Source organism: Pygocentrus nattereri, chromosome 1 (genome assembly GCF_015220715.1).
Source record: "Pygocentrus nattereri isolate fPygNat1 chromosome 1, fPygNat1.pri, whole genome shotgun sequence".
In the NCBI taxonomy this organism is placed as follows: domain Eukaryota; kingdom Metazoa; phylum Chordata; class Actinopteri; order Characiformes; family Serrasalmidae; genus Pygocentrus; species Pygocentrus nattereri.
Window position 1 is genome coordinate 55,048,521 of NC_051211.1, and position 20,399 is coordinate 55,068,919.

General features: G+C 30.7%; 1 protein-coding gene across 7 annotated transcripts in view; it reads left to right on the plus strand.

Moving 5' to 3' along the window:
- The window catches only part of LOC108413499 (protein bicaudal D homolog 1-like), a 62,425-nt gene that overhangs the window by 31,341 nt on the left and 10,685 nt on the right, over window positions 1-20,399 (plus strand). For 6 of the 7 annotated variants that reach the window (XR_005130311.1, XM_037538644.1, XM_037538651.1 and 3 more), the window contains exons 6-7: window positions 3,464-3,615; window positions 13,703-13,913. Coding sequence is in view for 6 of the 7 variants with exons in the window: in XM_037538644.1 (XP_037394541.1) it covers window positions 3,464-3,615; window positions 13,703-13,913 (363 nt within the window). In the remaining variant the exon portion in view is untranslated. Of the gene's footprint in view, window positions 1-3,463; window positions 3,616-13,702; window positions 14,602-20,399 lie in introns of those variants that run through there. The other variant, XM_037538641.1, reaches the window with a different exon arrangement.

The following is a 20,399-nucleotide window of genomic DNA, read 5'->3' on the forward strand; positions in this document are numbered from 1 at the left end:
AGCACAAACAACAGACCATTATACAGCAGCCTCCCTGCTGGGTGGGACGTCCAGGGTCACACAGGGACACCAGGCTCAAGGAATGGAGGCTGGCATGGGATTCACCCTCTTTGACGACCACCTACAGACGGCTGTGACTTGAACTCATGCCCTCCTGATGATGGAGTAAATGTTTAGCCTACTGCACCACCCTGATACTCCTGTTTATACACAAATAAAACACAGATTTACGTTGCTCTGCTTTGAGCTTCAGCTCAGCTACAGCCGCTTTTCTCGCATCTCCAGCAGGAAACTTTTCATCGGAAGTAAAACAGTTTCTTGCAAAGTGTCTGTCAATGTTAGACTTTCTACGAGGCTGAAGTCGCTTCTCATTCGCCAGCTTCTTGTTCAAATCTGAACCAACTGGCGAACAAAAAGTAGAATTCAGCTTCACGACTTTTTAGTGTTTCAGTTTCTGGCTGCAGATTAAACGTATCGGGAAACCAGCCGGAGTGGCTATAAACACAAATAAGCCCATTCATCTCCAAATCCTTATCAATGTCCATGCATCAACTCCACAGTTCCAACAGCCAGCGAGGGGCGACCAGAGTGACCACTAGAGTCATTTTGCTAGCCTTAAAAGAGTCCTAGTCCTAAAACTAGTAAAAATGTAGAAGTTACTTATAATATTCTTACAGCAATTTTAACTTGAGAAACAGTAACTGTATAAACTACATTTAAGATTTTTCTTGATACGTTTTTTTTTGCAGCGCTCTCCCTTTTACTGGTACCATTCCGGAGTCATTCCGTGACAATCTCGCCTGACAGAATCCCAATACAGCGAGCTGCAATAATCGATATGAGATTAAATAAAAGCATGAATAACTGTCCAGGTTTCTTCACCCTCTGAGGTCATTTTCTCTGGATCTGTTCATCTCTTCTTAAACCCTAATCTAAAGGTTCTTCATAGAACAGGTTCCTCAGATGTTTCATATCTAAACGCTCCGTTATCTTCATCACTGCTTTCCAAACACCGCTGCAGCAGCTTCAGCAGCTGGAAACTCTCTGACGCCGTTTCACACGAGTCTCCGATGTGGACTGAATGAAGAACGAAGGGCTTCCGGCGTGACGGTCAGTCCTTAGTGATCTCCTGAGTGTCCGTCGATCAGTTTCACTCAGAATGTAGATGGACACACGAACCCACCAGCTCCACACGGTGAGAGGCAAATGACGTGTATCTCAGCCCCTCTTCACAGGCTCATAACTCTGGATGTGAGTCTCGTAGGATCCCGTGATGAGATGGAACGGAAAAGGGCGGCTCTACGGATTCAGGAAGGGTTTGAACTGGATTTCGGAGCTGGATCATCACAAAGATACGACGCAGATAGAGAAACATTTGGTTTCTTTCGTGCTTGTTACTGTCCTGTTCAAAGGGCTCTGTTTTTCCTTCTGTTGTTCCTCTGGAAGTCTCTAAGGTTGTGGATCTGCTCTCCGGGTTCACTGCAGTGCCTGGTGATGAGTAATGCACTGCGCTGTTGAGAAAGGCTTTTATGTGAAGGGCTTTCTCCGACTTCTTGTCTAGGGCTTTGTGACTAAAAGCGCTCAGTGGCCTCTGCGCTCCCGCAGTGATTAATGGGAGTGGCGATTTATAGATTTGCGCACTGGAGGGGAAAGTGCTGGGCTGCATGGGAACTCAGTGTAATTACGAGCTCCATTAACATGTGCTACAGTTTTCAGTTACTCTAATGGAAAGACCACGGTGAGGTTGAGCTGCTCCAGTTTAACGTACAGAGCTCAGAGTCATTGTTCTTTGGAAAACTGATGTATTCAGCCAAACAGAGCTTATGACGAGGTTATGATAAAATCACACTGCAAAAAATATCTTAGCACTACAACTTAAATGTAGTTAATATATCCAGTATTCCTCCTAATGAGACGAGATGAGTTGTAGGAATGTTGTAAGATTATTCCTCCTGTTTCTAGACTTTTTTTAAGCCATTTTATGGGACATGAGAACTCCAAAAATAACCTGAATTATCCTAAATGTAGTCAACGTATCTTTTTTTCTCAAGTTGAGATTATTGCAAGCTTTTTATATGATTATTTCTAGACATTCCTACTTTTATCAAGTACTATTATCACACTTTTCACCACAAAAATGGTATCTTAACAAGTGAAAACATCTTAGATGTAGTCAATATATCTAATACGTCTCATCGTGAGACTGATGTAAGAATATTGTAAGATTATTTATTTCTAAAGATTTTTTTAAAAGTAATTTTATGTAATTTTATGTTATGTAAATTTTCATTACGCACATTATTGTACTTATTTTAGGCATTAATTTCTTGAAATAAGATAAATTATCTTCATTATTTCTCAAAACATGACATGATCTGCCACTTTCACTACATACAATTACTTGAATCCTGTTTCATCATCCGAAAAAAATCAAGTTTGGCGAGCAGGACATTGTCAGTCGTGCAGGTGGGCGAATTCATTCACTGTCATTTGAGAAAAACTGCACGAATAAATGGTGTTCAGTGTGTAAACACATTCAGGCTTCACATGTCCGAGAGCACAGAGTGAGTAACTGCTGCTCTGTGCTGAAAAAGTTGGGGCGCAGTGCAAAATATAAATAAAAATACGACACAATAATGTGCAAATCATTTAAACCCTATATTTAGTTGAAAATATCACAAAGACCACAAATAAAATGTTAAAACTGAGCGGTTTAGCATGTCCTCAGGTATAAAGGCTGATGTGTTTCTTCACACACTGTTTTGTATAGAGTCCCCCTCGCTATTGCTTTGTTTAAAATAATAATATCATAATTTGAATTATCATAAATTTAATTGTAAATGTTGCAGCGTGATTTAGAGCATCTTGTGGTGAGGTTGCCAGTTGCAACCAACCGAATCCCTCACCCCTCCCTTTCTAGGGGTGTAGTAGGTTTTGTTTTTGCTCCGTCATGTTTTCTCCTCTTTGACGGTGAGGATTCTCCCTCCCTCGCTTTCTCTTCTGCTAAATAACAAGTCTGATCCTCCTTTTGTCAGAATTTGGGTTCTCAAACGTCTCACAGCACAGAACGGTCAGCAGCTCCAGCAGCTCCACGGATTCTTCTTTCTACGTCCTCCTGCCGGAGCTGCAGCACCAACATATTCAAGCTGCCGCTGTAGAAACTTGCCGGCCTCTGTTGAAGAGGAGCTGCTCACTGTGTAGATATGAAGCCTCATTTTAAGAGAACGTAGTTACAGGTCATTATACTCTGATGAGAACATGGATTTGGTACTATGGTCCATTTCTGATAATAGATCCCCCAAAATCTCACTGAACCTTTACAGTGAAACACAGCGTCAGCTCTTCTTATTCTTATAGATTATTATAGCGTTCAAAATAATCTTTGATGGAACATTCAAAAGTGAAAACGTTTAATAGTTCATGTGTAAACCGGAGTGAACGTGCTTTCTGCTGTGTGTGACAGACTGCAGAAGTGGCCCTGGCCAACCTGAAGAGCAAGTATGAGATGGAGAAGAGCATGGTGACCGAGACCATGATGAAGCTGCGCAACGAGCTGAAGGCTCTGAAAGAGGACGCTGCCACCTTCTCCTCTCTCAGAGCCATGTTCGCCACACGGTAATATCACAGCATCATGCAGCGCAAGATATCATGAAATAGAGCGCTCAAAAGTGGCCTTGGAAAGTCGCTCTTTCGTTTCCGTAGGTCACTATTTAGTATTTTATGTAAATCAGTATTTAGTATTTTATATAAGTCAGTATTTAGTATTTTATGTAAATCAGTATTTAGTATTTTATATTTTATATAAGTCAGTATTTAGTATTTTATGTAAATCAGTATTTAGTATTTTATATCAGTCAGTATTTAGTATTTTATGTAAATCAGTATTTAGTATTTTATATAAGTCAGTATTTAGTATTTTATGTAAATCAGTATTTAGTATTTTATATTTTATATAAGTCAGTATTTAGTATTTTATGTAAATCAGTATTTAGTATTTTATATAAGTCAGTATTTAGTATTTTATGTAAATCAGTATTTAGTATTTTATATTTTATATAAGTCAGTATTTAGTATTTTATGTAAATCAGTATTTAGTATTTTATATCAGTCAGTATTTAGTATTTTATGTAAATCAATATTTATTATTTTATATTTTATATAAGTCAGTATTTAGTATTTTATGTAAATCAGTATTTTATATTTTATATAAGTCAGTATTTAGTATTTTATGTAAATCAGTATTTAGTATTTTATATTTTATATAAGTCAGTATTTAGTATTTTATGTAAATCAGTATTTAGTATTTTATATTTTATATAAGTCAGTATTTAGTATTTTATATAAGTCAGTATTTAGTATTTTATGTAAATCAGTATTTAGTATTTTATATAAGTCAGTATTTAGTATTTTATATAAATCAGTATTTAGTATTTTATATTTTATATAAGTCAGTATTTAGTATTTTATGTAAATCAGTATTTAGTATTTTATATCAGTCAGTATTTAGTATTTTATGTAAATCAGTATTTAGTATTTTATATTTTATATAAGTCAGTATTTAGTATTTTATGTAAATCAGTATTTAGTATTTTATATTTTATATAAGTCAGTATTTAGTATTTATGTAAATCAGTATTTAGTATTTTATATCAGTCAGTATTTAGTATTTTATGTAAATCAGTATTTAGTATTTTATATTTTATATAAGTCACTATTTAGTATTTTATGTAAATCAGTATTTAGTATTTTATATAAGTCAGTATTTAGTATTTTATGTAAATCGGTATTTAGTATTTTATATTTTATATAAGTCAGTATTTAGTATTTTATGTAAATCAGTATTTAGTATTTTATATCAGTCAGTATTTAGTATTTTATGTAAATCAGTATTTTATATTTTATATAAGTCAGTATTTAGTATTTTATGTAAATCAGTATTTAGTATTTTATATAAGTCAGTATTTAGTATTTTATGTAAATCAGTATTTAGTATTTTATATTTTATATAAGTCAGTATTTAGTATTTTATGTAAATCAGTATTTAGTATTTTATATTTTATATAAGTCAGTATTTAGTATTTTATATAAATCAGTATTTAGTATTTTATATTTTATATAAGTCAGTATTTAGTATTTTATGTAAATCAGTATTTAGTATTTTATATCAGTCAGTATTTAGTATTTTATGTAAATCAATATTTATTATTTTATATTTTATATAAGTCAGTATTTAGTATTTTATGTAAATCAGTATTTTATATTTTATATAAGTCAGTATTTAGTATTTTATATAAGTCAGTATTTAGTATTTTATGTAAATCAGTATTTAGTATTTTATATAAGTCAGTATTTAGTATTTTATATAAATCAGTATTTAGTATTTTATATTTTATATAAGTCAGTATTTAGTATTTTATGTAAATCAGTATTTAGTATTTTATATCAGTCAGTATTTAGTATTTTATGTAAATCAGTATTTAGTATTTTATATTTATATAAGTCAGTATTTAGTATTTTATGTAAATCAGTATTTAGTATTTTATATCAGTCAGTATTTAGTATTTTATGTAAATCAGTATTTTATATTTTATATAAGTCAGTATTTAGTATTTTATGTAAATCAGTATTTAGTATTTTATATCAGTCAGTATTTAGTATTTTATGTAAATCAGTATTTAGTATTTTATATTTTATATAAGTCAGTATTTAGTATTTTATGTAAATCAGTATTTAGTATTTTATATTTTATATAAGTCAGTATTTAGTATTTTATGTAAATCAGTATTTAGTATTTTATATCAGTCAGTATTTAGTATTTTATGTAAATCAGTATTTAGTATTTTATATTTTATATAAGTCACTATTTAGTATTTTATGTAAATCAGTATTTAGTATTTTATATAAGTCAGTATTTAGTATTTTATGTAAATCGGTATTTAGTATTTTATATTTTATATAAGTCAGTATTTAGTATTTTATGTAAATCAGTATTTAGTATTTTATATCAGTCAGTATTTAGTATTTTATGTAAATCAGTATTTTATATTTTATATAAGTCAGTATTTAGTATTTTATGTAAATCAGTATTTAGTATTTTATATAAGTCAGTATTTAGTATTTTATATTTTATATAAGTCAGTATTTAGTATTTTATGTAAATCAGTATTTAGTATTTTATATTTTATATAAGTCAGTATTTAGTATTTTATATAAATCAGTATTTAGTATTTTATATTTTATATAAGTCAGTATTTAGTATTTTATGTAAATCAGTATTTAGTATTTTATATCAGTCAGTATTTAGTATTTTATGTAAATCAGTATTTAGTATTTTATATAAGTCAGTATTTAGTATTTTATGTAAATCAGTATTTAGTATTTTATATTTTATATAAGTCAGTATTTAGTATTTTATGTAAATCAGTATTTAGTATTTTATATCAGTCAGTATTTAGTATTTTATGTAAATCAGTATTTAGTATTTTATATAAGTCAGTATTTAGTATTTTATGTAAATCAGTATTTAGTATTTTATATTTTATATAAGTCAGTATTTAGTATTTTATGTAAATCAGTATTTAGTATTTTATATAAGTCAGTATTTAGTATTTTATGTAAATCAGTATTTAGTATTTTATATTTTATATAAGTCAGTATTTAGTATTTTATGTAAATCAGTATTTAGTATTTTATATCAGTCAGTATTTAGTATTTTATGTAAATCAATATTTATTATTGTATATTTTATATAAGTCAGTATTTAGTATTTTATGTAAATCAGTATTTTATATTTTATATAAGTCAGTATTTAGTATTTTATGTAAATCAGTATTTAGTATTTTATATTTTATATAAGTCAGTATTTAGTATTTTATGTAAATCAGTATTTAGTATTTTATATTTTATATAAGTCAGTATTTAGTATTTTATATAAGTCAGTATTTAGTATTTTATGTAAATCAGTATTTAGTATTTTATATAAGTCAGTATTTAGTATTTTATATAAATCAGTATTTAGTATTTTATATTTTATATAAGTCAGTATTTAGTATTTTATGTAAATCAGTATTAGTATTTTATATCAGTCAGTATTTAGTATTTTATGTAAATCAGTATTTAGTATTTTATATTTATATAAGTCAGTATTTAGTATTTTATGTAAATCAGTATTTAGTATTTTATATAAGTCAGTATTTAGTATTTTATATAAATCAGTATTTAGTATTTTATATTTTATATAAGTCAGTATTTAGTATTTTATGTAAATCAGTATTTAGTATTTTATATCAGTCAGTATTTAGTATTTTATGTAAATCAGTATTTAGTATTTTATTTTTATATAAGTCAGTATTTAGTATTTTATGTAAATCAGTATTTAGTATTTTATATCAGTCAGTATTTAGTATTTTATGTAAATCAGTATTTAGTATTTATATTTTATATAAGTCACTATTTAGTATTTTATGTAAATCAGTATTTAGTATTTTATATAAGTCAGTATTTAGTATTTTGTAAATCGGTATTTAGTATTTTATATTTTATATAAGTCAGTATTTAGTATTTTATGTAAATCATATTTAGTATTTTATATCAGTCAGTATTTAGTATTTCATGTAAAATCAGTATTTTATATTTTATATAAGTCAGTATTTAGTATTTTATGTAAAATCAGTATTTAGTATTTTATATAAGTCAGTATTTAGTATGTTATGTAAATCAGTATTTAGTATTTTATATTTTATATAAGTCAGTATTTATATTTTATGTAAATCAGTATTTAGTATTTTATATTTATATAAGTCAGTATTTAGTATTTTATATAAATCAGTATTTAGTATTTTATATTTTATATAAGTCAGTATTTAGTATTTTATGTAATCAGTATTTAGTATTTTATATCAGTCAGTATTTAGTATTTTATGTAAATCAGTATTGAGTATTTTATATTTTATATAAGTCAGTATTTAGTATTTTATGTAAATCAGTATTTAGTATTTATATAAGTCAGTATTTAGTATTTTATGTAAATCAGTATTTAGTATTTTATATTTATATAAGTCAGTATTTAGTATTTTATGTAAATCAGTATTTAGTATTTTATATAAGTCAGTATTTAGTATTTTATGTAAATCAGTTATTTAGTATTTTATATTTTATATAAGTCAGTATTTAGTATTTTATGTAAATCAGTATTTAGTATTTTATATCAGTCAGTATTTAGTATTTTATGTAAATCATATTTATTATTTTATATTTTATATAAGTCAGTATTTAGTATTTTATGTAATCAGTATTTTATATTTTATATAAGTCAGTATTTAGTATTTTATATAAGTCAGTATTTAGTATTTTATGTAAATCAGTATTTAGTATTTTATATAAGTCAGTATTTAGTATTTTATATAAATCAGTATTTAGTATTTTATATTTTATATAAGTCAGTATTTAGTATTTTATGTAAATCAGTATTTAGTATTTTATATTTATATCAGTCAGTATTTAGTATTTTATGTAAATCAGTATTTAGTATTTTATATTTTATATAAGTCAGTATTTAGTATTTTATGTAAATCAGTATTTAGTATTTTATATCAGTCAGTATTTAGTATTTTATGTAAATCAGTATTTTATATTTTATATAAGTCAGTATTTAGTATTTTATGTAAATCAGTATTTAGTATTTTATATCAGTCAGTATTTAGTATTTTATGTAAATCAGTATTTAGTATTTTATATTTTATATAAGTCAGTATTTAGTATTTTATGTAAATCAGTATTTAGTATTTTATATTTTATATAAGTCAGTATTTAGTATTTTATGTAAATCAGTATTTAGTATTTTATATCAGTCAGTATTTAGTATTTTATGTAAATCAGTATTTAGTATTTTATATTTTATATAAGTCACTATTTAGTATTTTATGTAAATCAGTATTTAGTATTTTATATAAGTCAGTATTTAGTATTTTATGTAAATCGGTATTTAGTATTTTATATTTTATATAAGTCAGTATTTAGTATTTTATGTAAATCAGTATTTAGTATTTTATATCAGTCAGTATTTAGTATTTTATGTAAATCAGTATTTATATTTTATATAAGTCAGTATTTAGTATTTTATGTAAATCAGTATTAGTATTTTATATAAGTCAGTATTTAGTATTTTATATTTTATATAAGTCAGTATTTAGTATTTTATGTAAATCAGTATTTAGTATTTTATATTTTATATAAGTCAGTATTTAGTATTTTATATAAATCAGTATTTAGTATTTTATATTTTATATAAGTCAGTATTTAGTATTTTATGTAAATCAGTATTTAGTATTTTATATCAGTCAGTATTTAGTATTTTATGTAAATCAGTATTTAGTATTTTATATCAGTCAGTATTTAGTATTTTATGTAAATCAGTATTTAGTATTTTATATTTTATATAAGTCAGTATTTAGTATTTTATGTAAATCAGTATTTAGTATTTTATATCAGTCAGTATTTAGTATTTTATGTAAATCAGTATTTAGTATTTTATATCAGTCAGTATTTAGTATTTTATGTAAATCAGTATTTAGTATTTTATATTTTATATAAGTCAGTATTTAGTATTTTATGTAAATCAGTATTTAGTATTTTATATAAGTCAGTATTTAGTATTTTATGTAAATCAGTATTTAGTATTTTATATTTTATATAAGTCAGTATTTAGTATTTTATGTAAATCAGTATTTAGTATTTTATATCAGTCAGTATTTAGTATTTTATGTAAATCAATATTTATTATTGTATATTTTATATAAGTCAGTATTTAGTATTTTATGTAAATCAGTATTTTATATTTTATATAAGTCAGTATTTAGTATTTTATGTAAATCAGTATTTAGTATTTTATATTTTATATAAGTCAGTATTTAGTATTTTATGTAAATCAGTATTTAGTATTTTATATTTTATATAAGTCAGTATTTAGTATTTTATATAAATCAGTATTTAGTATTTTATGTAAATCAGTATTTAGTATTTTATATAAGTCAGTATTTAGTATTTTATATAAATCAGTATTTAGTATTTTATATTTTATATAAGTCAGTATTAGTATTTATGTAAATCAGTATTTAGTATTTTATATCAGTCAGTATTTAGTATTTTATGTAAATCAGTATTTAGTATTTATATTTATATAGTCAGTTATTTAGTATTTATGTAAATCAGTATTTAGTATTTATATAGTCAGTATGTAGTATTTTATGTAAATATCAAAGTATTTTTATATTTTATAGTCAGTATTAGTATTTTATGTAAATCAGTATTTAGTATTTTATATAAGTCAGTATTTAGTATTTTATGTAAATCAGTATTTAGTATTTATTTATATAAGTCAGTATTTAGTATTTTATGTAAATCAGTATTTAGTATTTTATATTTTATATAAGTCAGTATTTAGTATTTTATGTACATCAGTATTAGTATTTTATATCAGTCAGTATTAGTATTTTAATGTAAATCAGTATTTAGTATTTTATATTTATATAGAGTCACTATTTAGTATTTTATGTAAATCAGTATTAGTATTTTATATACAGTCAGTATTTAGTATTTTATGTAAATCGGTATTTAGTATTTATATTTTATATAAGTCAGTATTTAGTATTTTATGTAAATCAGTATTTAGTATTTTATATCAGTCAGTATTTAGTATTTTATGTAAATCAGTATTTAGTATTTTATATTTTATATAAGTCACTATTTAGTATTTTATGTAAATCAGTATTTAGTATTTTATATAAGTCAGTATTTAGTATTTTATGTAAATCGGTATTTAGTATTTTATATTTTATATAAGTCAGTATTTAGTATTTTATGTAAATCAGTATTTAGTATTTTATATCAGTCAGTATTTAGTATTTTATGTAAATCAGTATTTTATATTTTATATAAGTCAGTATTTAGTATTTTATGTAAATCAGTATTTAGTATTTTATATAAGTCAGTATTTAGTATTTTATGTAAATCAGTATTTAGTATTTTATATTTTATATAAGTCAGTATTTAGTATTTTATGTAAATCAGTATTTAGTATTTTATATTTTATATAAGTCAGTATTTAGTATTTTATATAAATCAGTATTTAGTATTTTATATTTTATATAAGTCAGTATTTAGTATTTTATGTAAATCAGTATTTAGTATTTTATATCAGTCAGTATTAGTATTTTATGTAAATCAGTATTTAGTATTTTATATTTTATATAAGTCAGTATTTAGTATTTTATGTAAATCAGTATTTAGTATTTTATATCAGTCAGTATTTAGTATTTTATGTAAATCAGTATTTAGTATTTTATATAAGTCAGTATTTAGTATTTTATGTAAATCAGTATTTAGTATTTTATATAATCAGTATTTAGTATAGTAAATCAGTATTTAGTATTTATATAAGTCAGTATTTAGTATTTTATGTAAATCAGTATTTAGTATTTTTATATAAGTCAGTATTTAGTATTTTTATGTAAATCAGTATTAGTATTTTATATTTATATAAGTCAGTATTTAGTATTTATGTAAATCAGTATTTAGTATTTTATATCAGTCAGTATTTAGTATTTTATGTAAATCAGTATTATATTTTATATTTTATATAAGTCAGTATTTAGTATTTTATGTAAATCAGTATTTTAGTATTTTATATAAGTCAGTATTTAGTATTTTTATGTAAATCAGTATTTAGTATTTTATATTTATATAAGTCAGTATTTAGTATTTTATATAAGTCAGTATTTAGTATTTTATGTAAATCAGTATTTAGTATTTTATATAAGTCAGTATTTAGTATTTTATATAAATCTGTATTTAGTATTTTATATTTTATATAAGTCAGTATTTAGTATTTTATGTAAATCAGTATTTAGTATTTTATATCAGTCAGTATTTAGTATTTTATGTAAATCAGTATTTAGTATTTTATATTTTATATAAGTCAGTATTTAGTATTTTATGTAAATCAGTATTTAGTATTTTATATAAGTCAGTATTTAGTATTTTATATAAATCAGTATTTAGTATTTTATATTTTATATAAGTCAGTATTTAGTATTTTATGTAAATCAGTATTTAGTATTTTATATCAGTCAGTATTTAGTATTTTATGTAAATCAGTATTTAGTATTTTATATTTTATATAAGTCAGTATTTAGTATTTTATGTAAATCAGTATTTAGTATTTTATATTTTATATAAGTCAGTATTTAGTATTTTATGTAAATCAGTATTTAGTATTTTATATCAGTCAGTATTTAGTATTTTATGTAAATCAGTATTTAGTATTTTATATTTTATATAAGTCACTATTTAGTATTTTATGTAAATCAGTATTTAGTATTTTATATAAGTCAGTATTTAGTATTTTATGTAAATCGGTATTTAGTATTTTATATTTTATATAAGTCAGTATTTAGTATTTTATGTAAATCAGTATTTAGTATTTTATATCAGTCAGTATTTAGTATTTTATGTAAATCAGTATTTTATATTTTATATAAGTCAGTATTTAGTATTTTATGTAAATCAGTATTTAGTATTTTATATAAGTCAGTATTTAGTATTTTATGTAAATCAGTATTTAGTATTTTATATTTTATATAAGTCAGTATTTAGTATTTTATGTAAATCAGTATTTAGTATTTTATATTTTATATAAGTCAGTATTTAGTATTTTATATAAATCAGTATTTAGTATTTTATATTTTATATAAGTCAGTATTTAGTATTTTATGTAAATCAGTATTTAGTATTTTATATCAGTCAGTATTTGGTATTTTATGTAAATCAGTATTTAGTATTTTATATTTTATATAAGTCAGTATTTAGTATTTTATGTAAATCAGTATTTAGTATTTTATATAAGTCAGTATTTAGTATTTTATGTAAATCAGTATTTAGTATTTTATATTTTATATAAGTCAGTATTTAGTATTTTATGTAAATCAGTATTTTATATTTTATATAAGTCAGTATTTAGTATTTTATGTAAATCAGTATTTAGTATTTTATATCAGTCAGTATTTAGTATTTTATGTAAATCAGTATTTAGTATTTTATATTTTATATAAGTCAGTATTTAGTATTTTATGTAAATCAGTATTTAGTATTTTATATAAGTCAGTATTTAGTATTTTATGTAAATCAGTATTTAGTATTTTATATTTTATATAAGTCAGTATTTAGTATTTTATGTAAATCAGTATTTAGTATTTTATTTAGGTCACTATTTAGTATTTTATGTAAATCAGTATTTAGTATTTTATTTAGGTCACTATTTAGTATTTTATGTAAATCAGTATCACTGCCCCCTGGGCGCTGTGAATGGGGCTGCCCACCGCTCCGGGCAAGTGTGTTCACTGCCCCCTAGTGTCTGTGTGTGTTCACTAGTGTGTATGTGGTGTTTCACTGAACGGACGGGTTAAATGAGGAGGTGGAATTCCTCCGTTGTGGGACGAATAAGGGTCACTTCATTTAATATTTAATAAGTTAGTATTTATTATTTCATTATTTCTCTCTCTCTCGCTCTCTTGCTCTGTCTCTCTGTCTCTCTCTCTTGCTCTCTCTCTCTCTCTCTCTCTCTCTCCCTCTCTCTCTCTCTCTCTCTCTCTCTCTCTCTCTCTCTCTCTCTCTCTCTCTCTCTTGCTCTCTCGCTCTCTGCCTCCAGGTGTGACGAGTACGTCACTCAGCTGGACGAGATGCAGAGGCAGCTGGCGGCGGCTGAGGACGAGAAGAAGACCCTGAACTCGCTGCTGCGCATGGCCATCCAGCAGAAACTGGCCCTGACCCAGCGCCTGGAGGACCTGGAGTTTGACCACGAGCAGTCGCACCGCCCTCGCAGTGGCAAGACGTCCAGACTGAGGACCGCCACTCCCAAAGTAAGTGGAACAGAAACCTCGTCCCTCACCGACACTCTGTCCACAGTAGACGAGGTGCTGGCGGCGGCTTCCGCCATCACATCTCCCACGGAGCACGTCCACGCCCCCTCGCTCCCGTCCGACCCTGGCAGCCCCCCCTTGCTGGAGGCCCCTTCCTCCCCTGCGTCCTCCTTGTCCTCCTCATCCTCCTGGACTCCCCCGGCCGTGCCTTACCGTGCCGGCCACTGTCACTGGACGGTGGGGATGCGGGCATACGTGGTGGAGCCGCACTCCTCCAGTGTGGACTACACTCAGCTGTCCCGCACCACCAGCCTGGCCCGCCGCTACGTAAGCGAGCCGCACTCCTCCCCCGGCTCTGCCCCTTCCTCGCCCTATCGCTCACCCATCCTGGGCACCTACCGCTCCACCTGGAGCTCGCCCAGAACTCACCCGCTCCCCAGCGTCCTGACACGCTCCACCCACTCCACCAGATACACCTCCCCGTCCACGTCCTACAGCTCGCTGTACACCAGAAACTACAGCTCCCAGCACCACCGCTACTGACCGGCCCAGAAGGGTGGCGCAGAGAGGAGGACAGACTGGTTTCCTGCTTTTCTTTCGTAGCTCCTGGTGCACTTGACACGTTTGGTGACTGTTTTCCGCTCAGGGATCTTTTTTGTGGAGCACAAGTGGCCCTGCCTTCCTCTAAGATACTGCAGATCAGCTCTCAGGACTGTGTTCTCTGTCTCTCACCTCTCTGTTCTTTCTGAGGAGAACGTAGGTGCATGTGGAACTTTGGGTACAACTGAAGGGTCTTTTTTTAAAGGGGAATTCCTTCATAAGCATGTCATTATCAGCGTAAACAAAGTGGGAGTGGGAGTGATAGGAACCAGACGTCAAGCTTTAAAAGCTAAAACTTTACTTTTGTGATATATTCATGGTGGCGCTGTGCCGCAAAATAGTCCCCAAAGAAAACTCATTATTCCAGATTTTCCACTATTTTCCATCATCAACATTCCATATAAACTCAGAAGACTCGTGTAGGTTCTCTGGTGGTTCTGTAGGGTAAATACAAAGGCTATATCTGTGGTGTAATCATGGTGACCCCTGGTTCCTATCGCCACCACTGTAAAGACATCTGGACCATTTCACACCAAACCCCTCACACACTCAGTCATGCAGAAATTTTGGAATTCCCCTGTAAATGGACCTTACTTTAGCTGAGTTGGATTTAGGCACTAGAGAGAATTTGTAAAAAAAACAACACCGTTCACGGGTTGGGAAGTGTTGAATGCATAAACACGCACTGCAGAATCCCTCAATGTAACAGCGTCTGACCTGTTTTACTGTTGTCGCTTGTTTGGCGCTTCTTCTAATGATCGAGGCTTTTCTGCCAGCAAACCTCTCTTCACTCCTGTCCAAACAAAACTGCATCCAGTTTTGTTCCACAGGGCCGTCAGTACGTACTGTTTTACTGATATATCCTCTGCTGCTCATATGTTTCCAGAACCTTTGTGTTTATTCGGTGATCTGTTCGGAATCAGCATGACGTCCGTAATGTGAGGAGCAGCTTGGCTGACCATGAGTGGAGGCCAGTAGCCCTCAGATAGCATGACATCATTTGTGAAAAGCTTCTTCGCAGCTTTAATTCATTGTTAGCACTGTTAACATTAGTGATGCACCGAAATGAAACTGAAACTGAAATTTAGGACACACTCCACTCAAAACCTAAACGATGGGTTCTTTTATTCATAATTTGCCATGTTATTTATCTTTTTAAAGACAGTTGATGCCAGTGATGCTTCAAAGCCGGTAATCGGCATGTTTGGTAAGAAAGCGTGGAGAACTAGAGGACTACGTTTATACAGGTGGCTAAATAATATTAAAAGCATAATAATAATAAATAATAATAAAAGCAGTAAAAGTATGAAACTCTTTATTGCTTCTAAGGGTTCTTTAGTAAAGACAGTGGTTCTATATAGAGCCAAGAATGATTTGCATGGTTAAATGGTTCTCTGCAGATTGGTGGAGAATGTGTAGTATATGGTTCTATATTGCACCAAAAAGGGTTCTGCTATTGCTACAATGTCAAGCTTATAACAACAGAAGAACCATTTTGTGGTGCTACGTGGAACCCTATACAACACATTCTTTATCAGTCTGAAGAACCATTTCGCCATGCAGGGAACGATGTAATTGCGAAATGGTTCTATATAGAGCTTAAGGTTTTAAATAGAACCATTGCCTTTACTAAAGTGTGGGCGTGGCCGTGGTATTCTCGTCTAGCAGTCTTTGCTGTAGGCGGCGCTATCAACAAACAAAAATCGCTCTAACGTTCAACATTTAGAGACAAAACAGTTGTGAACCCACACCAGCAGGATCCGACCAACACACGCATTTACAGCACCAACCTTCAGAGTCAGTTTAATAAGTGTAGGATTCCTGTTAAATGTACTGTTCTTGAAACTTTGATGTCTTTGTTTGATGTTTTGGTCCTTTCAGTGAAAGGTTTGGCTTTTTTATGCATCCGAGAGTCCCAGACTTTAGAGTTGGGTAATATAGCAATAATATAATATTCTAATACTTCAGTCGTTTTTTTTTAAACATGATATGCTACAGTATTTATTTTTTCAGGCATCTGATCAGTTGGAACCGAGAAAATTCTTTAAAAAAAATACATTTTATTCAATATTTGTCACTAAATCAGTTAAACAGGACTCTTTATAATGAAACATGCAGTTGGTCAGTGTCTACAGGCACTGACGATATGCATATCTTCAGAATAATATATTGTATTAGACCATGACATAATTTATTATCATAACAATATATACAGTACTATATATATATATATAGTGATTTTCTGGATGTTGGTGTGTGTGTTTACCCATCTCCAAGCCTCTCCTCCTTGAGGAAGCCCAGTATTATATGTAGTTCAAAAGCAGCTCCTGGTTTGACCAATCAGTGCTCAGTAAATTGAGCTCATGATGTCATTGATGATATTAACGAGTCTCTGTGGCGGCTGTGAAGGTGTTCAGGAAAAATATGGACCCGAGAAATTCTTGTTACTGTTTATAGTTTTTCTGTTTATTTGAATTATGAATACGACTTTATTCTAATGTATATTGTGATGAACTCACTGCTGAGGTCAACTGGTTAAACATTCGCTTAGACGCCTAAAACTTTCCCACAGTGCTGTGTATATATTGATCACATTGCCCAGCCCTGTGAAAGTTCCACTTTTGACCAGTGACAGAATTTCGGTGCATCTCTAATCAGGGCGCTGTGGCTACACATCTGAAGCACAGCAACAGCTGCGACTGTGGGTTGAATGTAAGCTTTGCGACGCGACGCGACGCAGCGTTCGTCTGCTCTACAAATCTCAGGGAACAGCATTCTTAGCTGTCGTGTAGTGAGAGGTGGAGGAAGTCAGGTTCTCATGAAACATAACCAGTAACGTTCAGCAGGTGTATCCGTCGTGCTTTTCCAGTGAACGTGTGCAGGTACACACATGCAGTGTGCTGATACTTTACTGGAGTTCATTCAGACAGTTTGATGGTTTCTATGAATCCTGCATTCATAATGCTTCGTAAGTGTATTTAAAGCAGAATATGGCATACCTAACACATTATAGTGCCCAGTACCAGCTTGAATAATTGCGTATGAATAGTTGTAGTTTAATGCATAGCATTTTATAAAGTATACAGAAATTTATTATGTCAGGTTTCATAGCGCACTCTTCATAAGAACGTTGTAAACATGAAAGCTGTAATGAGCTACAACACACTGTAAAAACAGATGCAGCTAAATGGCAGTAATAGCTTTAAGATAGCAGATTGGATGGAGCAGAGTGTGTAAGGTCAGGCCAGACCAGCACAACACACACTAACACACCACCACCACGTCAGTGTTACTGCAGTGCTGAGGATGATCCACCACCCAAACAGTACCTGCTCTGTGAGGGTCCATGGGGGTCCTGACCACTGAAGAACAGGGTAACAGAGTATCAGAGAAACAGATGGACTACAGTCTGTAACTGTAGAACTACAGAGTGCAGCTATACAGTAAGTGGAGCTGATAAAGTGTAAATACCGTTAACCGTTAGTGGTTGGTTAGTGTAGTGGGTAACACCTCTGCCTTCTACGCTGTAGACTGGGGTTCAAGCACCCTACATTATACCAATAGGAGTCCTTGGGCAAGACTCCTAACACCACCTTGGCCTCCCATAATCAAATTGTAAGTCGCTCTGGATAAGAGCGTCTGCCGAATGCAGTAAATGAATTTTAATCCGTTAACAGCTCCGTTTGTCCAGGAGCTTATCAGTATTTTGGTATTGACCAGTCAGGAATACCCATGAATATCTCAGTACCATCCCTATTAGTGTCTACAGTGTTCCAATGCATTATGGAGCCTGACTTTATGAAGTCATACACTCTTGCTTTATACAGTGTTGTACAAATAGGTGTTACTACAGGCTTAATTTCAATATTATAAGGCTTTATGTATGCCATATAACACCTTATAAAGGCATTTATTAAGCATTATGAACACAAGATCCACACTTTTTAACTGATGTATCTGCTTGTGGCTTCCTCCACACTGCAGCTCCTGGCTTTGGCTTTACTTGCTTTTCTTTGCGCTCATGTCGATTCCCCTCCTGCTCGCGTTTTCTGGCAGAATGCCACGCTCGAGAGGGCGGCACACTTTGTGGTGTGATGCCAGTCAATGTGGTGAAGCTGCCATTGCATCGTTCTGTCAGTGCTCAGAAAAGAGGACTATTACCATCCGTCTGTGTGAAAACATCCCACTGACGCACCAAAGACACTCTGGCCTTCTCCAGTCATATCAGAGCTACTTGTGATTATGCAATTGTCCAGTCTGAACGCACACGGAGGCTGAAGCATTTGACAGGAGCCCACCCTACAACAATTCCCCCCCCCCACCACCACCCCCCCTCAACTCGCCATAGCCCACTTACAACGTTCCGGCCTTCTACTGGCCTCCGGAGAACATCTCTGACAGCTCCTTGGTATCTAGACCAGGACTCAGAAACGGAACGACTGGTTTACATTTTAATGTTTTCCCTTCCAGCCCGAAAGCAACACCGTAAGAATGAAACACATCTTCGCGCAGGCTCAAAGTGATTAGACCCAGCAGCTGCTTCAATATTGATAAGGACAGGTCTCCACATAAAGGCTGTGGAACTTGTTTGTGAATCAGAAAATTGCGACATGTGAATTATTTACTAGTTATTTACCTGAGGTTATGGTCAGAATGTGTCCTAATTAGTGCTAGCTTGTTAAATGGTTCCTCAGAACATCACACATGAGCATAGTCATTGTCCAAAAGTCTGAGACGTCGCCGAACCTGGAAATAAATTTCAAAACAAATGAGTAAAAATGGTGTGAGGTTATGTTCTATTTCTGGCCATAATTAACTGGTTAAGATGTTATCAGAGCGGTTTGGTGTGAAACGCTCCGTTCTAGATAAACTCACCCAGCCAGAGCTGCTCACAGTGGTGGTGATGGGAACCAGACGTCCCTCTAAAAGCTCCTACAGAAAGTTCCTACATGAGCTGGTTCTGAATTCACTGCCTGATGACTGAGACGCTGTTTTATGAGAGTTTAGAGAACTTCAACTCCATTCATGGTGGAGGGAGACATGCAGGGCGCTGTTCGGCAAAATAGTCCCCAAAGAAAACTCATTATTCCAGATTTTCCACTATTTTCCATCATCGACATTCCGTATAAGCTCAGAAGACTCGTGTAGGTTCTCTGGTGGTTCTGGATGGTAAATAAAGTGTCTATATCTGTGTTGTAGTCATGGTGACGCCTGGTTCCCATCACCACCACTGTAAATCTCAAACACTCAATTATGGTGAATTTTTCCAAAATTTGGTGGAATTCCCCTTTCCAAAGGCCTTTGTAGATGTTTTTGAGTCTTATGCTTTCCAGTGAAGCTCGACTGACGGGTGGATTTGATCTGCTTATCAGGGGCTTCTATGCTCTATGTTCACACTGTCCTTAAAGCAATGCAGGGACACACCACCAAATATGAAAAAAATTCAGAAACTCATGTTATTTCAAAATATATATATAAAAAAATTATAACTCGGAAGGAAAAAAGTTCTCAGACTTTTGGATCCCGCTGTATCTAGGAAAGCGTTAGAGTTAGAAAAAAATCTGTAAACTGTGGGAACACTAGGTAAACTTTGGAGGCCGTTTTGAAGTGAACACTTCCTTAACAGTTAGGAAAGATTGTTTTTCGGTTTTGGTCCTGGAAAAGTAACATTTCCAGTTTGATTTTTGTTCCTCAGAGCAGTTTGAAGCCCTGATCTAGACACAGCGATGAACCTGTGGGCTATTATAGAAGAAATCAGTCGTAATTAGACGGACACGCTTGCTGCAGACACCAGCTTTTTGCACATACCACCCCGGCCTTAGGTGAGCGCTGGCCTTACGCAGGGCTGCACCCGCAGCTTCCTTATTGCACTAATATGAGAAGAGT